This window comes from Montipora foliosa, chromosome 3 (assembly GCF_036669935.1).
Source record: "Montipora foliosa isolate CH-2021 chromosome 3, ASM3666993v2, whole genome shotgun sequence".
NCBI lineage: Eukaryota > Metazoa > Cnidaria > Anthozoa > Scleractinia > Acroporidae > Montipora > Montipora foliosa.
The window spans coordinates 29,488,110-29,507,429 of NC_090871.1; the positions used below are offsets into that span (position 1 = coordinate 29,488,110).

General features: G+C 39.4%; 1 protein-coding gene across 1 annotated transcript; it reads left to right on the forward strand.

Annotated features, from left to right (window-relative positions):
- The first annotated feature begins 53 nt into the window (after positions 1-53).
- LOC137997264 (RNA polymerase II subunit A C-terminal domain phosphatase SSU72-like) lies at positions 54-16,757 on the forward strand. The gene is made up of 5 exons (XM_068843146.1): positions 54-337; positions 474-617; positions 13,278-13,417; positions 14,566-14,684; positions 15,135-16,757. The coding sequence occupies exons 1-5, from the start codon at positions 240-242 to the stop codon at positions 15,234-15,236; spliced, it is 603 nt and encodes a 200-aa protein (XP_068699247.1). The 5' UTR covers positions 54-239; the 3' UTR covers positions 15,237-16,757.
- The last annotated feature ends 2,563 nt before the right edge of the window (positions 16,758-19,320 follow it).

Here is a 19,320-nt window from a genome sequence, read left to right on the forward strand (position 1 = left end):
TGTTAGGATGCAATCTACCCGATATCTCCCGATATTATTAGCCAATGATGTTCAATGACGTCAGTGCTATTATGTGGAAGTTTTTGTTGAAGAGTCCATCTTTGTGGCTTCGTTGGTGTATTTCGTTGTAAAGAATCTGTGTCCATCCTTTTCAAGCAAAGGTTTCTGACGTGTTTGAAAGATAAATTCGCTTTTTATTCGTTCGGTTTTTTCATACCTTGTGAATTTTTGTGTCATTAATGCCTTTGAACCTGAAAAATATGGTTCTGAAATTAAGAATCGCCGTTGTTTGCTCCAGCAACCAAAACCGAAGTATGGAAGCTCATAGTTTTCTAAGGTAAAAGGGTTACCGTTAATTTAGTTCATGGGAAGTTAGTTTTTGTCGCATGAAAATCTTAAAGCGATTTTTTTCAAGTTAGTGAAGTAGTGAGAAGTGAAAAGTTGGGAATATTGTTTCGTTTATTTTGTTTCAGCAAGCGAGGATTCAACGTAAAATCTTATGGTTCCGGAGTTCAAGTGAAGTTGCCCGGCCCAGCCCCAGACCGACCAAACGCATATTCATTTGAAACGACGTACGATGAAATGTACAGAGATTTACTGAAAAAAGACCCTCAACTGTATCCAGTTGATTTTCGAAGTTAAAAAAGCGTTGTCGCTTTACAAGGGTTGCACGCAATCACAAAGGCGTTTATCCGGTAAAAGAATTGGTCAGATTTTATTTGCATTCCAGCACGTACGACAGGCTAAAACGGTCCCTCGTCTGCTTCTACTACAGGTTTAATCTTTTACTTTGGTTTTGATTGGAAATCAAGGGTAAAATTCAGTCAGTGATATAAATTCTTAGAGAAAAGTCATTAATTTATCCCTGAGTTATACCTTTACACGGATGATTCCCTATTAAGCACAAAAGATTCTTTATATTTTTGGGAAAAGTTCCCCGCGTCTAATGCTGACTGGTCTTTGTCAAAAAAGGCCATTGAAAGTGGTTGGGTGAAAAGGGCCAACAGGCCCTAAGTGATATTGTAGGATTTTTAGTGTTGTTTTATTGCAGCTTCCTAGAGAGTTGTTATCAAGAGAGGAATGTTCTGGCTCGAAATGTAAAGCCTGTGCAAGAAGCTTTAGTAGTGAAACAAGCTTTCACAAGTTGTTTTATTGATTCAATTAAAAAGTAAGGTTCATTAAGGGGCACAGTGCTTTACATAGTCAAGACTCAAAGAAAGTAAGATGCAGGAATGAACATATGGATGTGATTGTGACAAAGGTAAAAGTTTGATTTCCTGAAGCAAGGTTTTGTGATGTGTTTTGAAACTAAATTTAGGTGTTGATGATAATAAATTTCAGTATGGATATCACTGTGTATTAGTGAAATAACGTACTGAAAGTCCTTCCCTTCCTATTTTTACCAACACCCTTATGCTCCTTACCGTGTTTCGAATTTAATATTCAACCCCTGGAGGTTAATTTGTTAGGATGTACGGAGACTTACCCTGGCTTTTTTCCATTCTCTTTAACTCCTCAACAAAAAATTTATACATCTTCAAGGAAGGCAATATGAAGACTTGAATTGGCTAAAAAGATAAATTCCAGTCTTTACTGCATAATTATGTCACCTAAAGTTTGCTATTACCCACAAAATAAAGGGTGAATAGTAACATTCAAAGGACATTCTGAATTTGAGAAAGTCTACAGTACCCACTTAACTCAGCGCAAAGTTTTTTGTGCCACAAGCTTTACCTGGTTCCAAAGTCTAGTAACTGGTGCTTCCTGTTTTAATTGGAAGGCATCTTACCGGTAACCATTGTGTGTAAAGAGTGGAGAAGACTATTGTGCAAATTATGTTAATGCCGAAAATTAATAACCCACAGCTACTTCAGATAACCGGAAAAAGACTGAGGCACAATGGTGGCTTAATATGTCTGAGTCAACTGTTATAGAATTGTAAGTTTCCCTCTATACAAAGTGAACAGACTTCCTGTTCATGTGATGTTGCTAAGGGTTTTGAACTGGAACCTTTGGAAAATGCCTCTAAGTAAACAGCAAATTCCTGTGGAAAATGATGCATTAACCACTATCCAATTTGCAATAGTGCAATTGCTCTATTTCCAGTTTTTGGCATGTCGATTTCTTGTCAGTGATGTAATTTCTTGATTCATTGCATGCCAAGTTCAACTTTGGGTTGTAGCTGGTGTGTGTTGCTGGTTAACAAGCTGTCAATAAAGTACCCAGGTATAGTTGGGTTAACATTCTTAGGAAAGTGCCAAACCTCACATGTTCCAATCAAGTGCACCAACTAATTTTTTTTGAGAGCTTTATTGCACATGTTTGTGCAGGCTCCTTTTATCCATGAAATTTAGTACTCAGTTTGACCGTTTGTACTTACCCGTTGTTCAAACAATGCATTTCATAGCACTTGAAAAGGTTAGGGGCATGGCCAATTAATCAGCAGTGGAAAAGTGACCTGCACTCTTGAAACAGGTGATTCCTCAAGGTACCAGTTGCTGTCATTTAATGTGGAAAGGTTATGTTCTGGTACCGAGGGTTGTGGAGATGGTAAAAACTGTCTGCAAAATCAAAGAACGTAACATTTCTACATAATGCTTTCAGCTTCTGATTCTAGTTGAGGAACACCTGCATTGTTATGATACAAATGCACCTTAAGATATCAGACCCTACAAATGTGGGTTATGTGTGTTCATTTTTGAGGATTCCTTTTGATCGTAGATGTGGGAGTCATCCTTGTGTGTGTTGCCCACATGATTGTGTGAAACTTTACACTAGTGTTTTTTTTTTTTTTTTGGTGACTTCATTTCTTTATAAGATACTCGCATATTCCAAGAGGTAAATTGGTCATTCAATCAGTCCTAAATGTTTTTTCCCCATGTTTTTTTTACTTTGATGACTTTGATGACGAGTGATTTCTTTAAACCCTATCGTGTGTAAATAAAGGTCTTATGTTATATGTTATGTATGTTATGGGTGGCAGCACAGTGTACAGCATTTACAAATTTGTTTGCTTTAAAGTCAGTTCCTTTCAGTTAACCTTGAAGGGTCATTTTAACCAATTGACCCCTGGGAGTGAGACTTCAAAGATTTTACTTTAACGCCAGACAATTTTACTTGTCAACTGGGGACCACCTAGGGTGTTCGAGGTGTCATTGGGTTAAGATATGGTTAGCATAGGGCGTTCTGTCCAAGTGCCATTTTTTGGTGTAATTCAAAAACTAAAATGTGTTGTCAATTTGTGTTAAATGATCGTGTGGAATGCTAACAAAGTTCTTAAAGTATTTGGGTGATTTAAGTCAAAAAAGTGAAGTTTCAGATTTAATTATCACCATTTAAATACTTATGTTAGTAACTCACTACAGTAACCAGATCTTTTGAAAATTGTCTGTTAGTGTTTTCTGTCTTTGCCATCCCTTTGCATATTTAGGAAATTACTTTCGCTTTTTAAAGGAGCCATGTCACACAAGATAATGTAATTTCATGACACCCAAAAGGCCCAAATAGTAGAATGAAACATTGCAACAGCCACTTAATAGTAATAGGAGAGAGCAGCACGATGGACACAAATGGACAAGATTGAAATGGATTGCTCAGAATCATCTTGTTTGCAATGAAACTATAGTTTTATCAGTAAAGGAATTGCACATTACCATTTTAGAGGTTTTAGCTAAAGATTTCCCCTAAAGACTTTAAAGTAGTGTGATACACCCCCTTTAGGGGAACTGTTATCGTAACACAAATTTGGTTTGTTTGCCTGCTTGGGGATGGTTGAGCAGACCAGGGTGGTAAGGTTTAAGAATCTTACTTTTCAATAATTTTTGCTCTGCACCGACTGCCCATTTATCATTAACATGACATCCCTGGGAAATGTTCATGTTGCTACTGTGAACTGTGCTATGCTTTGAAAGTCGTCGTAAGATGGAGCAAGTCCGGCCTTGTGTTTTGTTACTTTTTCAATTTTTGAAGAATCTGAAGGTCTTTGGTGGGCAGCAACACTGTTTTGTCCTCCGTCCTCAACCAAATGTGTCATGGGCGTAGACTGTGACTAGGCCTACAGACGTAATCAAAATTTGAAGAATAAGGCTGTTAACATTTCAAGGTAGCTGGAAGACATGCCACCTTTGGGTGACTAGAAACATCAACCCTTACCCAAGAGGAAACTACCTGGTTATGCACTCCATGTGGATGATATAAAGACTGTTGGTTGGCTGCATCCTTTTCATATTTTGCATCTATCGCTTGTGAGTCAAACACAACCAAAACTGTTATCTGCAAGAAAGGTTGCTTGTTTACAGACAAATAATTGCTGGCCACAGCGCAAGGATTTGAAGAGTGGCACATTGCTATGAAAAAAACTGCTACAGTCTGTGCTGTTGGAAGGACAGGGAGCAAACATTAGGCAGTAGCATTGCTGTGCTAATGGAATCAGCTACAGTAATTCCTGTTCACAAGAGGGACTCTATAAAGCTCGTTAAATTACCAGCCCATTTCACTGCTGAGTATTCTTAGCAAGGTTATGGAAGCAGAAGTTAATAAACGAATACAAAGCTACTTTTTTCAGAATAACTCAGATTTTCAGCAGTCCTCCTGGCTATTCTTTCTCAACACTGGAATTATGCCCTGGACAAGGAGAATGGGTGTGAGTTATTGCTATGGATCTCAATGATGCCTTCAATAGAGTCTGGTATATCATATGGACTCTTAAGAAAACTTGCCAAGAAGGACATCTGTGTGATGCTGTTAAAGTGGCTACAGAGCTACTTCTCTGGAAGATAAAATAATCAGCATTCTGTCAGGCCAAATCTCTCAAGTTACTCCTATAAACATTTCTGAGCCCCAGGGCTCAATCATGGGGCCACGTATATTAAATTTCTTAATATTTATTGACCTTGTAGACAGAAGTGACAATGAACTCTATTTGTATGACAACAACTTCACATTTTATCCCCCTATACCTCCACTCAAGGATAGCAAAGACATCGCATATAGTCTCAAAAGAGATCTTGACAGAAGGATGACAGTGTAGAAGTGGAAGGTCTCTTTTAAGCCTGCAAAGTCCAAATTAGCAATTATCTATCTCAAGAAAGTGGACACCATTCTCTCTTGACCTGTTCTTTTGGGGATGCAGCTTAGTGTGAGGGAAAAGCTGTAGATTCAAGGGGGGGGGGACTGTCAAAACATCTCGTTCAGCTCTATCAGCTCTTAGGAAAGTTGCTTTTAAGGTATACCCTAAGGGTAGGGCCACAGTTTGTAAGACAGGTAGACAGTATCAAGATCACCAAGCAATTTCTGGTATGTGGGCAGAACACCAGTCAAGCAACCCTTGTGAGAGACAAAGATCTTGACAGAGAAATCCCATGCAGAGCAGTGGGTGAGACACTCCATAGGTGTCCTCGATAGACCGCTACCAGCTGATGGAGACATACATGTAGATACCACTACTCCAAATGAAGATAAAGTCCAAATGTCCATCAAAGCTATGAAAAAGCATGCGGTGTAGTTTCCATTTTCACGCAACTCTTTTAAAGCAGATATGGAGATAGCTAAGTACTGAGGTTGTAACTGATCTGGGAGGAAGATGACTGGACCAAAGGACTTGCTGTGAAACTTCCGAAGAAAGGAGATCTTGGCAATTGTGACAACTGGAGGGGAATTTACTGCCATCAATCCCACAAAACGTTTCTCTGCCAGATTCTCCTAAAAAAGGATTGATGGAGTGATTGACAAACAAGCTGAGAGAAGAACAGGCATGCATTAAAAGAGGTGGAGGGTGTGTCGACTAGATTTTTGCACTACGTAACACTAAGCGATGCCTAGAGTGGATTGTGCCATTATGCATTAACTTTCAGTTGATGATTTCAAGAAGCGGATAATGGTGTACACAAAGACAGCCTCTGGAAGATCCTTAGGTGCCACAGCATACCCCAAAAGATAGTTAATCTATAAGCAAATTCTACCACCACTTTGAGAGTCATGTCATCCTCAATAGGCCACTTTCCAGAATACAATAGTACTTTTGTTTGCTCTCAAATATTTTGCATAGGCATTGTTTCCAGTTTTTCTTGGGATTCAATATGGTCCCGAGAGAAAGTAAAAACAATGCTTATGCAAAATTTTGGGAGGGCAAACAACGAGTATTATGGTATTTTGGAAAGTGGCCTATTGAGCATGACACTACTCTCTAAGTGGTGGTAGAATTTGCTTATAGCAAAGCCATTCCCTGTTGTGTTCGGCAAGGCTGCATTTTGTCATCAATTCTCTTCTTGCTGACCAATGACTGGAGCATGAGGTGCACAACGTCAGACAAGCCAAGGGACAAAAATGGACCACTACAATAACAGGACTTGCAAGTGACCTAACTGTTCTATCATCCAATCATCAAGATGCAGACTGATCTGTATATTAGCACAGCAAAGACCAAGGTCATGTGTATAAATGCACCCACACAACAGTCAACAGACACCAGCTGGAGGAAATAGAGAATTTCCCTTTTTTAGTAGCAGCACGAGTAAAGAAAATGAACAGACAAAGACGTCAGGGCTAGATTATCCAAAGCTCGTCATGGTGCATTCTCAAAGCTTAACAGTGTATGGCAGTCTAAAGAGTGCGGTCTCTAAAGATCAAGATCTGCAACAGTGATGTTAAAACAGTCCTACTGTATGGCTCAAAATGTTGGTGTGACATCCAGAGGGTGGATACATTCCACAATAGCTGTCTCAGAAAAATCTGCCTCATCCTCTGGCCAGAGAAATTCAGCAATGTTGAACTCTGTGGGAAGACCAAGTGTAACTGCACAATACCAGAGATTGAGAAGAGGCAATTAAAATGGGTTGGCAAAGCCCACCTCCCGAAAGTTGCTCTCCACTGGAAACCACCTGGCAAACAGAACTAGGGAAGAGTGAAAACCATGTGGCATAGGACAATACTTGCTGAAGCAAGGGTGATGGGACACAGTTGAGACAAGTTATAGAAGATAGCTAGAGATAGAGACAAAAGGTGATCTATGTATACAGCCATGTCCTACTCAGGATGAAGAGCGTTCGTTTGTTTGTTCGTTTGTTAATTGGTTGGTATGCAGTAGAATGGAATATGCTGCCCTGTGTTCAATGTACTGCCTGTACACAATACTCTGTCCGAAGTCTGGCCCTTAGATGAGATGTAGTTGCAGTGACTGTGTTTTACAAAATGCACACAAGGCAATGTCCATCTGACCGTTGCAGCTTGCTACCAGCTCCATTTTGTTTCATGCCTAACCACACAGTTAACTGTTAGCATTCCTGCCACAAGAATGAACACAATGGAGCTTTTCTATTGATGTTGTTGGCAGTATCTTGTACTCTGGACTTAAGTGCTTACAAGCTTACACGTTTCTTTTATCTAGGCCATTACTCATGCAGTTAACCATGGATTGGTTCGCCTGGGATATATATGTATACACATATAAGCAGGCCGTTCATCTTGGGAAGCTCAATGCGGGGGTGCTTGATTGGTCTGATTGTGTTGTAAGAGGTCTTGGTGTTCAAATCTACCCTCCAACAATTCTCGTGCTTAAATGAATTTGCACTGTTTTGAAACCCAACTTTTTTGCAGTTTACCAAAATTTGAAATTCGGCTGGTGTCTGCTTTTTGCTGGGTATGGAGCATGTTTGTCTGCTTTAACCTGCAGAGCAGTCCTTATATGTTAAACATGAATGACTTATTGCGAGACCAATTCAAACATATAGCAGACTGCGTACCAGTGTCTGGAGACAGCTGTATATATCTGAGCTATTCTTCGACTACTCATGAATTGTTTGAAATGGGGAGTGTGCACCAATTCTGTATTGAGCGGTATTGCCCTGGAAACTTCTCAATACTACACAATTTGGATCATACTGGTGTGCCTTTATATGCTGAGAAGCCCAGTGTCTATATATCTATGCCTTTTAAATAATTAGTGGTATTTACCCAAGAAGCTCCGCGTTTGTGAAAGTGGTTTTCAGGAGGTCCTGCATCCTATTGAATTGGAATTTAAAAGTGTTGGTTTTTGAGGAGAGGCGAAAACCGGAGAACCCACAGAAAAACCTCTTGGATCAGAGTAAACTGAACGCACATATGGCCACGAGTCCAGAATCAAACCCGGCCCACATTGGTTGGAGGCAAGTGCTACCTCCACTACGCCATCCCTTCTCCTTGTAAATACAGTCGTAGTAAGATAAGCCTTGCAGGATACAAACTTTCATTCCTGACGACCAGTGTCTGAGATAATTCTTCTGGGAGTGTTCACCTTAGGAGTTCTGAAAGACTTGCTACTCTAGCTGGCAGTGGAGTATACATTACTACCGGTATGGGTTGATGGGATAACAAAAGGTTGAACAGAACAGCACAAGACGAGCTGGAAATGCTGATGGCTGTGATCATTGGAATTCAGTGCACTTGCAGCCCCTTGACCAAACAAGATAGACTTCCATAGAGTGAGGAATTAGAACTTAAATTTCATGTTGATGTGAGGGGCTTGTAGAGTAATGTTTATGCTCCCGAGCTATGTGTTATTTTGTGGATGCCACACTTGCAAATGAGTTGAAATTGCTTCCTAACTGAAAGAAGATTATATTATTCTGATCGTAATAGTTTACCATTTCTCCTTGTGCAAATCATGTCCACCTTGCTACAATCCCATGGCTTAATTTACTGTAAGCTGGATAAGTGTGGGGGGCTTGCCAAAGCGGCAACCTGTGATTGCATCTTGGACTGCTTATTTCCTCATTTAGTGCTAACTTCATAGGGCTCTGTCCTCTACCCAGGAACCAGGCCAGTAGGAGTTCTTACACTGTTCTCTGCAACAAACCATTAACTCACCATTAAAACCTCTACCTCTGGGGTGAAGAACTACCTAATGATGAACAAGACAGATGGAGCTAGGGAGACAGCCATGTCTAACCATGTACTTAATTTGCCTGAATGATGGATAGGTTGCAGGCCTGTGAGTTTAACTGTGTTTTGCTGAGAGGTGTGAACCCTTTTTCTACCTGTGTGTTGGTGAGGTGGATTATGTTTTTTCACTTATGTATTTGTGGTGTGGAAGGGATTGATCTTTTGATTTTACAACTGATTCTTTTCATTATTTAACTATAACCATTAGGCTATTGAAGCTTTGGCTCTACTTATGTAATTTACCGTGTAAATAATGGATAAAAAAGGGAAACCTTCCTTGATGTACCAATGTACTTATTAAGTCATGTGGTGCAGTATGTTGATCCTTCTTGATATAGGCATGAAGCTCTAAATATCAGATTTGTACTGGTCACATTTTATAAATCGGACTTTGCATTTGACTGTAATGAGTGGGTATTCTTGCACTACAACTCATTGTACATGAGGAAAACTCAGGGTTAATTCAGACAGATCAACCTAATTTGTGTCTTTTTGCACCTTTTTAGCATTTTATTGAATGTTTTTAGTGTTTTTAGTCTGTTTTCCTGGTTGGTGCAGTGGTGAGACCACCATTGTGTCAAGGGTTTGATTTCCAGAATTTGTCTTGTGTGTGAATGTGTTGGTTCTCGACTTCTCTGAGGGAGGGTGTAAACTGCAGGTTGCAGGTCACTGTTTCACCACAGCTGAGACAAACCACAACTTTACCAATGCTAACATGAGGCTTAAGAAATAATGTGTAAGCCTAAGGTTAGCATTTTTGTAAAGGTTTAGGTTTTTTTCAGTCATCGTAAAACAATGACTATCATCCACTGCTCTGAGAGGTTTTTTTCTGGGTTCTCTAGCCTTCCCCTCTCCACAAGAGCCAATGTTTGGTTTCTGTTAGCAGTGTCCCCAACTTGTGCCTCAGTTCGAGAAGACTTGATGCTTAACTAAAGTTCATCATCATCATCATCATACCATTTGCAACATTTTTTTAAAAATTTACTTATCCCAAATTACATAACACATATTATGTATACTCGGTAATAGTAATGCAAACATAATTGTACATTTATTTAATGTTACACAGTCCACCTCCATTCATACTTTACAATGGACCTAAATACTGTTCTCCTGTTTGCTTTTTTTTTTTTTTTTTTTTTTAATTCTTGCATCTCTTCTGCAAATAGGTGTTTTTGTTACACAATTAATTAGTTTTTAACCTATTCACGAGTAACATTGTCTGGTGTTTAGACAGTAAAGCCCATGTAAGTCTCCCTCCCAGCTGGGGTCAATGGTTTGAAGGGGACTTTGGGTTGTTAACCCTTTGACTCCTGAACCACCTTCCCATCCACCCCCCCCCCACCCCGTTAATGAGTAAAATCATCTGGCTTTAGGGAAAGTCCATTTAATATGACAAGGGGGGAGGTAGGAAGATATTGAAACTCGAACCTTGAAATTTTAGCAGCCCCCCTCGCCAGCGGTTCAATTTTTTAGGAGCCCCACACCTCCTTCAATTCCTTTGCTCCCGTGAAAAAAGATCGCTAGACTGTATTAAATATATTTACTGTTATTGCCTTCAATGGTTTATACTATGACAGACTTGAGGTCAATTTGTGATGAGATCCCGGTTGAGTTCTGAGTATTTATTGTCACAGAGTGCCTATCTCCGATGCTTCACACAGTTTTCATGGTAGCGGCTCATCCATGACCCAACCCTCCGACCAGATCTGGAAAACTGGCATGTCTCTGTTTCCGTAGTCTGAAGTGGCTCAACTGTAGAGTCTTGATCGGTGTCACTATCACCAATAGCTAAGACATTGTTGTCATCCGAGTCAGATTCCCAAACAGAATCGCTCTCAGGGTCAGCTGGCTTGTCTTCTGAGGTGGCTTCCTTGTCATTTCTGAGATAGAAATCTCCGGTGATCCTCTTCAATTTGTCCAGTTTCTTGCCAGCAGATGGAAGTTGGTGTTCCTCGAGGTACTTGTCATGTGTTGGTTTTGAAGTACACAAATTTTTGGAGCCCCCCCTCCAAGCCCAACAATTTTTACAGAGCCCCCACCCACCCTTTAGGTGTCTACAAATTTTCAGAGCCCCCCCCCTTCCTTTGTCATATTAAATGAACTTTTCCTTAGACAGTAAAATCAATCTCACTCCCAGGGTCAGTGGATTAAGCCAGTGATACTTATTCTGCATTCATATTGCTACAGTTTTCGTTAATAAGATTTTGAGTTGAGTACATTACTTAAGTTGCACATGTCGTTTTGTTGAAGGATTTAAAGCGACTATAGATTTTAGTAAAGCCAATCTTGCATTATTTTATGTTAGTATATACAAATCAAATTCAGAAAGTTCTTTTTTTGGAACATATGCATCATTAGCATGGTGACTGCGTCGAAGATCCTGACATGTTTACTCCTCATAGGTAACAAAGTATGTATTCTTAGAGGTTTGCTATCTGATAGGCCTTAATAGCTACAGGGTTTCGTTTTTCAATAATTCTTTTAACTGTCAAATAATCTGAGGTTGATACTTCTCATTGCTACATTTGTTGGCCTTTCAATCAGTTAGTAAACCATGTGACTTAATACCAATCAACTTGCCGTGAACTTTGTGAAGAAACTGTAAAGTGACATATAATAAAGATGTGTAGCAAACAAGAAGCTTAACATTCTAGTTTGGGGCTGGACAATCAGCGAGCTATGCGAATTTTCCATTGAAGTCTATAAGCACCCATTTATTAAGTCTAAGCACCCATTTTAAAATAGTTAGCTTTCCATAATTGAGTGACTTGCATGTTGACTTACATGGCTCACCATGTTGGCTCGCATGACTCCCAGTCACAGCTCGCGTGGCTCGCAGCGATGACTCCCATGGCTCGCACATTGTTCTAACTCTTCTAGTTTCCAGAGGCAGACAAAGGTTTTTTTTCCTACCTTAAGGATTATTTCTTTTGTATGTTTCAAATTGATTATTGATAACAAATAGGGATAGTGGCCATTAGAACTAAACCATGTACATCAAGAGTGGGCATTACTAAACCAGGAAACAGCGAAATGAAGCTCCAATTAAAACACCTTGTATGGGTTTTGCTAAAAGCAGGCCCGCAACCCACGGCCCGGCAGCCCGAAGGCCCAGCGGACCGCGACGGCCCGGGGGCCCGGCGGCCCGGCGGCCCACACAGTTTTGTTGTCTAGCGGTAAATCCACGCGCATTCTCAGATTTGCATCGGGTTTGGGCGTGCAAAGGAAAGACTGTGAGTTTGAATTCGTTTACCATTTTAATAATCATGTTGCTAAGTGAAAAATGTTGTCATTCTCTGATGTGTTCGTCTGTTTACAACAACAAACAGAAACAAGGATTCAAATGATTAAAATGGTAAACGAATTCAAACTCACCGTCGTCCATTTTGCACGCCCAAACCCGATGCAGATCTGTGCATGCGCGTGGATTTACCGCTGAACAGAAAAACCGTGGAAAATGAGGAGTGGGCTACCGGGCCTCTGGGCCGCCGGGCCTCTGGGCCGCCGGGCCGCCAGGCCGTCGCAGGCCGCTGGGCCGCGGGCCTGCTTTTAGCAAAACCCACCTTGTATGAGTACAAGGAAAGGTTACGTTTATACAAACGTTGTATGACCCTGCTGTACATTGAATAGTAACAGAGAAAGGTTGGATTTCAGATTAAATATCATTTTAGGCCTAAAATGTTATTGCTCCTAATTCATTGAGATTAAGATTAGGATTCAGATTAAGACAGAGAGTAGGAGCAGTAACGTTTTAGGCTTAATTAGGCCTAAAACAATATTTTATCTTAAATTCGACCCTTGTCTGTTAGTATTCAGTGTATGGTGGGGTCATACATGGTGTTTTGGGGCTTCATTTCACTATTTCGCTGTTTCAGTGTTTTGTTGTTTAGTAATGTCCCAGAAGGCTAAACTACCGGTAATTGGATGTGTAAGGTTTGGAGTTGTTTCCATGGGAAACCTTAATTTGAGTAAATATATTACTCTCGTCATTCTGTGCATGCAATACACTACCTAATGCCTTTGCATGTTCTGTACACTGGAACGTATGTGTTGGCAATGATGCATTGTTGCTGTGCAGGTTTAAGCAACTTGGATTTATTTGCTTATTGGAAGTGTGTCCAAATGGTCAGAGACAGCAGCGTAAAATGGGTGGGGCTTACATACAAATTATGATCTTGCCCTGTTTTGTTATAAGTGTATTTGGGTTAGGCAGGACAAATGAGCTTTTTCCTTTATGTAATGACCTTCGTTGTAAACAAGCGGTTGGACCTTCTTTAAAACTGTAGATAAAGAAATGCCATTTCCTTTATTTTGCTTTTCTCCAAAAGTCCACAAATTCCTTAATTTGAGCACATCAGATATAAGCAAAATGGAATCCTGCACATGCTAGATAGAAACAGAAGAATAAAACCACACCCTGAGAGATTTCAGGAAACAGAAGAAGAGTTTGATCTTGTGGTGACAGTTGAGGAACGAGTGTACGATCAAGTTATTGAGTGTGAGTATTTCTGTATGAGTTTCAATTACTTTGTAACTGGGTGTGATGAATGTGATCTTATGAAAAGTTATCTCTTCACCTCAAAACTACAAATATCTTGGTCAAGACAGTGGGGGAAAAATGCCAAATTTGCTGTCCTTGTAAATTGCCATGCAACAAGCCATGTCAACAGAAATAGTACTTTATCAATAGACTTTTTACCATACTCCCCACTACCATACAACTGTAAATACTAACAACACTTTTTTGGGATGATAGTTCATAATGCACGTGTTTATGAGGCAGGTACAAAAGTTGGACCGGATCAACATGAAAAAAATGATGAGTCCTTGAGAAATGTGCCTATCCCTAATCTTTAAGGTAACCTTGGTGAAATCGGGGCAAACATCGAATATTTTTGGTTTACAAAATAATTTCTCGCTCGATCCAAGGTGTGCAATCCGAGTTGTTCTGGTCCGACTTTTGTACCTGCCCTATGTCTATGTGGGGGGTTCATGTCCTATTACAAGAGCATTTTTTACTTCTCACAAGTCATGAAAAAGCCAAAAAAGTGTCTGATTTTGTAAATCCTACCAGTACATGATTGTAATCTTAGAGCTTGGTCAAATGTTTGAATTTCCTGGTATGATTTGTTCTATTGGTACCCTATTTCAATGATTAGAGAATGGAAAATTTGTCCTCATTTACTATACTGGAGCTTCTGGGTACAGTACTTGTACTGGTTGACAGTACTTCAAAGTATCTTCCCATTTCTGGCAATGTGGTAGTGTTCACTGCATGTGAAAAACTTATTGAGGCAGTACTCTTAAGTTCAATTTTAGGTCACTTGCAAAATTTCAGCCAAATATTGAGAAAATCAAGAAACGGCCAACATTTGACATGGGCCTCTATGACATTTGTTAGGGTCAACTAGGTTATGGTCAGGGTAGACAACTGTGACCATTAGCAGTTAAGATTAAGCCCTTTGGAAACATGAAACCTTCTGACCATATGCCTCCAGCTGGTGCTTATGAAAGTAACAGTATGGAGAAATATTACAACAGTTACTAAAAGCTTAATAATCTGATAAACATCCTTTGTTTTCAGTGATGTCAATGCTCTTCAAAATTGCCACACAGCAATAATAAAGTATTATTATTTTGTTTTAGATCTTAACTCAAGAGGTGCCCAAAGTTATTCTCCAGTCCATGTAGTTAACTTGGATATTCAGGATAATCATGAAGAAGCCACTCTTGGAGCATTTCTTATATGTGAAATGTGCCAAGCTGTGAGTATTGTGTTATTAATAACCTTACTCTTTCCTTCTAGTGTTGTATCTGTCTGCAGGACACAGAGATAGCCAGCAAGTCATGCAAGCCACTTTAGTCATAAGCAAAAACTAATCAATACGTAGTTAAGGATAAAAAACATGCTCCACTGGTCCATGGACTTCCCCTGTAGGCCCAGTCCATGGACCCCTGTATGGATCCAGTCCGTGGACCATCTCTGTGGACCTACTTTATGGAGCCCAATTTTTGTTAGAATGTCATTCCCAGGGATTTCTCTGCCAATGGCTAGTTGGGCTAGACTTCGCAGAAAAATGCCCTGAAAGAGAGGTCAGCATTAATTTGTCAAACTTGGGAATGATACCGTTATTTTCTATGGCCGAGACTTTACAGAGTATAGTTTAAGCTCTAACTCTTATTTGAGTTCTATTAAAACCTTTTTTCCTTCCTAGATCGAGAGTTTGGATGACTTAGAAAATGAAATTGATGATGTTATTCCCAAACTGGAGAAGAAATGGTCCAGGAATCTGCTTCACTCAGTTGCTTTCTACTAAGTCAATATTTTTCTAAATAGATCATAATAATAATATTATATTTTAATTGACAGTTAGTGTAAATAGCTATTTCAATTTTTTTGGCATGAACTAAACCTTGTATTTAAATGGCATAGAATGTTATCCAAGCATACAACCGGTCATTAGTCCTATTTGAAGAAGAAAAGAAAAAGATTTTCCTTTAAAAACTGAAAAAGGAAATGGTAAAATAAAGTTACATGTTAAACGGTTAAGCTAACTTGAAGAAATTTGAACAGAGTGAAAAATGAATCTGTAAATGTTTTACAATGCAAGCCCTTTTTATGTTTCTGTTTGCCATGGTGGTGACACAAACTTAAGAAATTTATTAACGATGGTAACATCTGAGTTTAGGCAGATAGGTATGGCTAATTTGATTTTACCAGCAAACCAAGGATTGTATTTAAAAGGTTATGTTGGCGTAAAACAGGATTGATTTACCAACAGATTATTCCGAAGGTGAACTTGTTATTTGGGCAATGCCAAGATGGTTTATTTTGTCGCAAGTGATCATATATTACCGGAGTCATTATGATATTTATGCTGTGTAGTTAAATAGTTTGGTGTGCTCATTGTAGTGAGTTTTTTGAATTTTTGATAATTTTGAATGTTTAACTTATTTCTGAGCCACCTTTAAAGTGTGTCAAAATTTATATCGCCACATGCAAGCTATTTAGTAACTGTTTTGTCTGTAGATGAGTTTGATTGCAGTTTAGCTGCTGAAGAAATTACCAAGTCGCAACTTCTTGTTGTTAAGACTAGATCTTAATCGAAAATATGTGTCACTTCTATATATTCCAAGTTACGTAGTTTTACTTTTCAACCAGTTTGGGTTAAAGTAAAGTAGACAATGTTGGCCTCTAGAAGGTAATAGTCTTTATGCAGAAGGAAATCTTAATTTTATAATTATGGAAACTACTTGACACATTTATAAATTTCTCAGATTGGTTCTTGCTGCATTTATCTTGGATGTTTTGTAGTCAAATGTGACACTGACCAATCATTTGAAGGTAGAGAGGGTGAAGCAAGGGTTTGTTTAGAAATTACTTATTGCAGATTCATTGTTATATTTTGTGCTCTTTTGTAGTGCTTGATTAAGGGTTTTTATTATTATTATTTTTTTTTTCATGAAACTGGCTTGCTATCGAATGAGAACGTCAGTAAGGTTTAATTTGGTTGTAAGCCCTTTCTGGGTAAGAGACAAGGTACAAAATAATGCTCATTCAGGGGAGGGGAAATGGTTTCTCAGTGATGATGAGTGCACATAACTTGCACATGTCCCTTCCCTTATAATATGTTACATTAAGCTTATATCAAAGCCCTGGGGTTTTCTTGAAACAAACGATTGGTTCGAGGAAGCTCCATTGTATATTTAAAGATACTGTATCGACGTTAGAATATTTCAGCAATATGCTTTCCCTGACATTGTAAATCCGTAATCAAGACACCTTTTTTTAACTTATTGAGTACATATAGAACAAAAATAAAATATCTTGTGTAGAATGGTGTGGTCGAATTTTGCGTGCCGTTGCAGCGTTTAGTTTCTCTTTTTATGACATATGTGGAGGGCAAAATTACTTAATGCTGATTGGCTGAGACAGTGGGCATTTTTCAGTAATTTTGGTAATTGCCCCGCGTAAATTACTTAAAGGCCCTCCTTCAACCGACAGGCATTGCGAGCTGTAGAACAATTATCCCGCCAAAGCTGAAATTCATCCGATCAGATCGCTACGATAAGAATGTGAATTTCCATAACAAAAACAAACGGTGGAAAAGCCTGTCGGTTGAAGGTCGGTCTTTAAAATTCATTGTTACAACTCATAACTGAAATGCAGTTTTCTATTGGACGACAGCGTATCGCGTGCCTTGCCTCAAAACTGTAAAAAGGCTAGTTTTCACTTGCGTCGGAGTCGTAATCAGAAGCGCAGACGGATACGATCTAATGAAAATCAAACTGTCGGAGTCGGAAGCAGAATACCAAAAACTTTGTTGTCGGAGTCGATAGCAGAAGCGGAAGTATAAACCAATCACATTGCTCGATTCCAAGCATTGTGATTGGTTGGTTCTTTCGCTTCTGCTTCCGACTCCCACAATCTGGTTTTCACTGGATCATAAGCGACGGAGTCGTAAGCGGAGTTGGAAGAAAATGGGAACGTTCTGATTCTTCCTACACCTATTCCGTCGAGCTAGTTTGGTTCATTTCAGTTGTGGGGTATAATAAAATCCCACGGGATTTCCCCTCGACCCAAAACAAAACAAAACTCACTATTTCCCTAGGGACCAGTTATTTAAGTGCTTATTGGGTCGTAAGTCGCTTAGCAACAGTGAAGAAATTTAAATAGCTTGAAATGCGAAATTGAGAGAACCCATCTTCTCACCTACCTAGACAATTTAAGAAAATTGACCATTTTTCTTGACTCTCTAACTGGCGGTCGAGAAAAATCTCGCAAAATGACGCCTAAAACTAAAACAGCTCGGAACGACCAAAAAAACATAACACAGGACTCAGAACCAATGAAATCTTTTGTTTTCAAATCAAACACGCGCCGTGGATGGCGCAGTTTTTCCATGATTGCGTGAGAAGCGTGCATTTTTTTTGCTCAACCATCTCGAATTTTTTCGTATATATTATTGATAAGAAGCCACATGATTTTTCTCTTGCAATTTGGAATAAATAATTTTTTTTCAGGACTACAAATTGCACTTGAAGACTTTCCTCACAATTCAAGTTCCTTCTGTTTTTCTTTTTCAAACTAGACGAATCATCCAGAAACATACATTAGGAGGAAAGGTGTTGAGATTTGGGATATTTTTAAAATTCACCGATGTTTGCTGGCGTTTTACATGCAACTCGACATTTGGTCTTTTCACGTTGCAGAGGTGCAAAACTTCAAGAAACGCGTGCAAAGCCATTGTTTTGTTCATTAAAAGCAATTGAAAGTGTGGAGTGTTTCTTCTGTCTCTTTCCTTCTGATCAAATTGACATTTTGTAGAATTCTGCCAATGAAAAAAGCATTGAAAAGCACGGTCTGTGGTGACCCAAAAGAGACTGGCCTCCCACGCAAACGTTCTTAGGGCTTCGTCACGCGTTCCTCCCCCTCCAACGTCTGCTGAAACGAAAAACCACTTCCGTTCGTGGATTACGGACCAATCAGAGACCGTTTTCCAGTTTCGGGTAAACTCGGGTTTTATAGGGCATTCTTTCGCAGCATGTAATGGCTATGAACAACACGCTTAATCAATGCTGATGGTTTTTTTTAACTATAGTGGGAAAACAGCCGTTGAACGGAGGTGATTTAACGTTTCAGTAGACGTTAGTGGAAGAGGAGCGCGTGACGAAGCCCTAAGAACGTCTGCGTTGAAGGCTAACCACAGACATGATTCAAATAAAGAAACGCTGAAAATTCGAGGCGTTGATTTTTCCAGCGCCTCTTCTTACGTGGTCGTGTTTGTATCACGGGACCTAGGGTCTGTTTCTCGAACCTCCCGAAAATTTTTCGGGATTAAGTACTTAAAATTTTCCATTTTTTTAATCTTTCTAGATCTATTTGTTACGTAATGGATTGCCGGTATGAACAAAGATGTAGTTGTACAATGCAAAATCCAAGCCCTTATGCTTTTTCTGAAGTTTAGGTTAGTTTTAAATTAGTAAGGTTGAATTCATAAAATAACAAAACGGGATTATTGAACGTATCTTAGAACGTCTCTTTGAAACTGTTTTTCCAAACGCGCCAGTAGCAGATCTCTAGCTTCAAGATCTCATAGAGAAAATCTAATGATACTGTTGAGCATGTTCAGGGGCCCGTTTCTCGAAAGTCCCGAAACTCATCGGGCACTTTTCTAGTGTCACAATTCCCTCCCTTATGAATCAAACTTCACAACCTCGTTGCCAGGGCTTTTCGCCGCCGAGGGCCCGCCCCACACTCGGCAGTGAAAAGCCCTGGGAACGAGGTTGGGTAATTCACAGTTTCTGTTACAAAATGTCACTTACATACAATAAAAGCCAACAAAGACTAATCATAACCGAAAAAGTCCAATGATTATAATTTATTGACCCTTTAAGCAG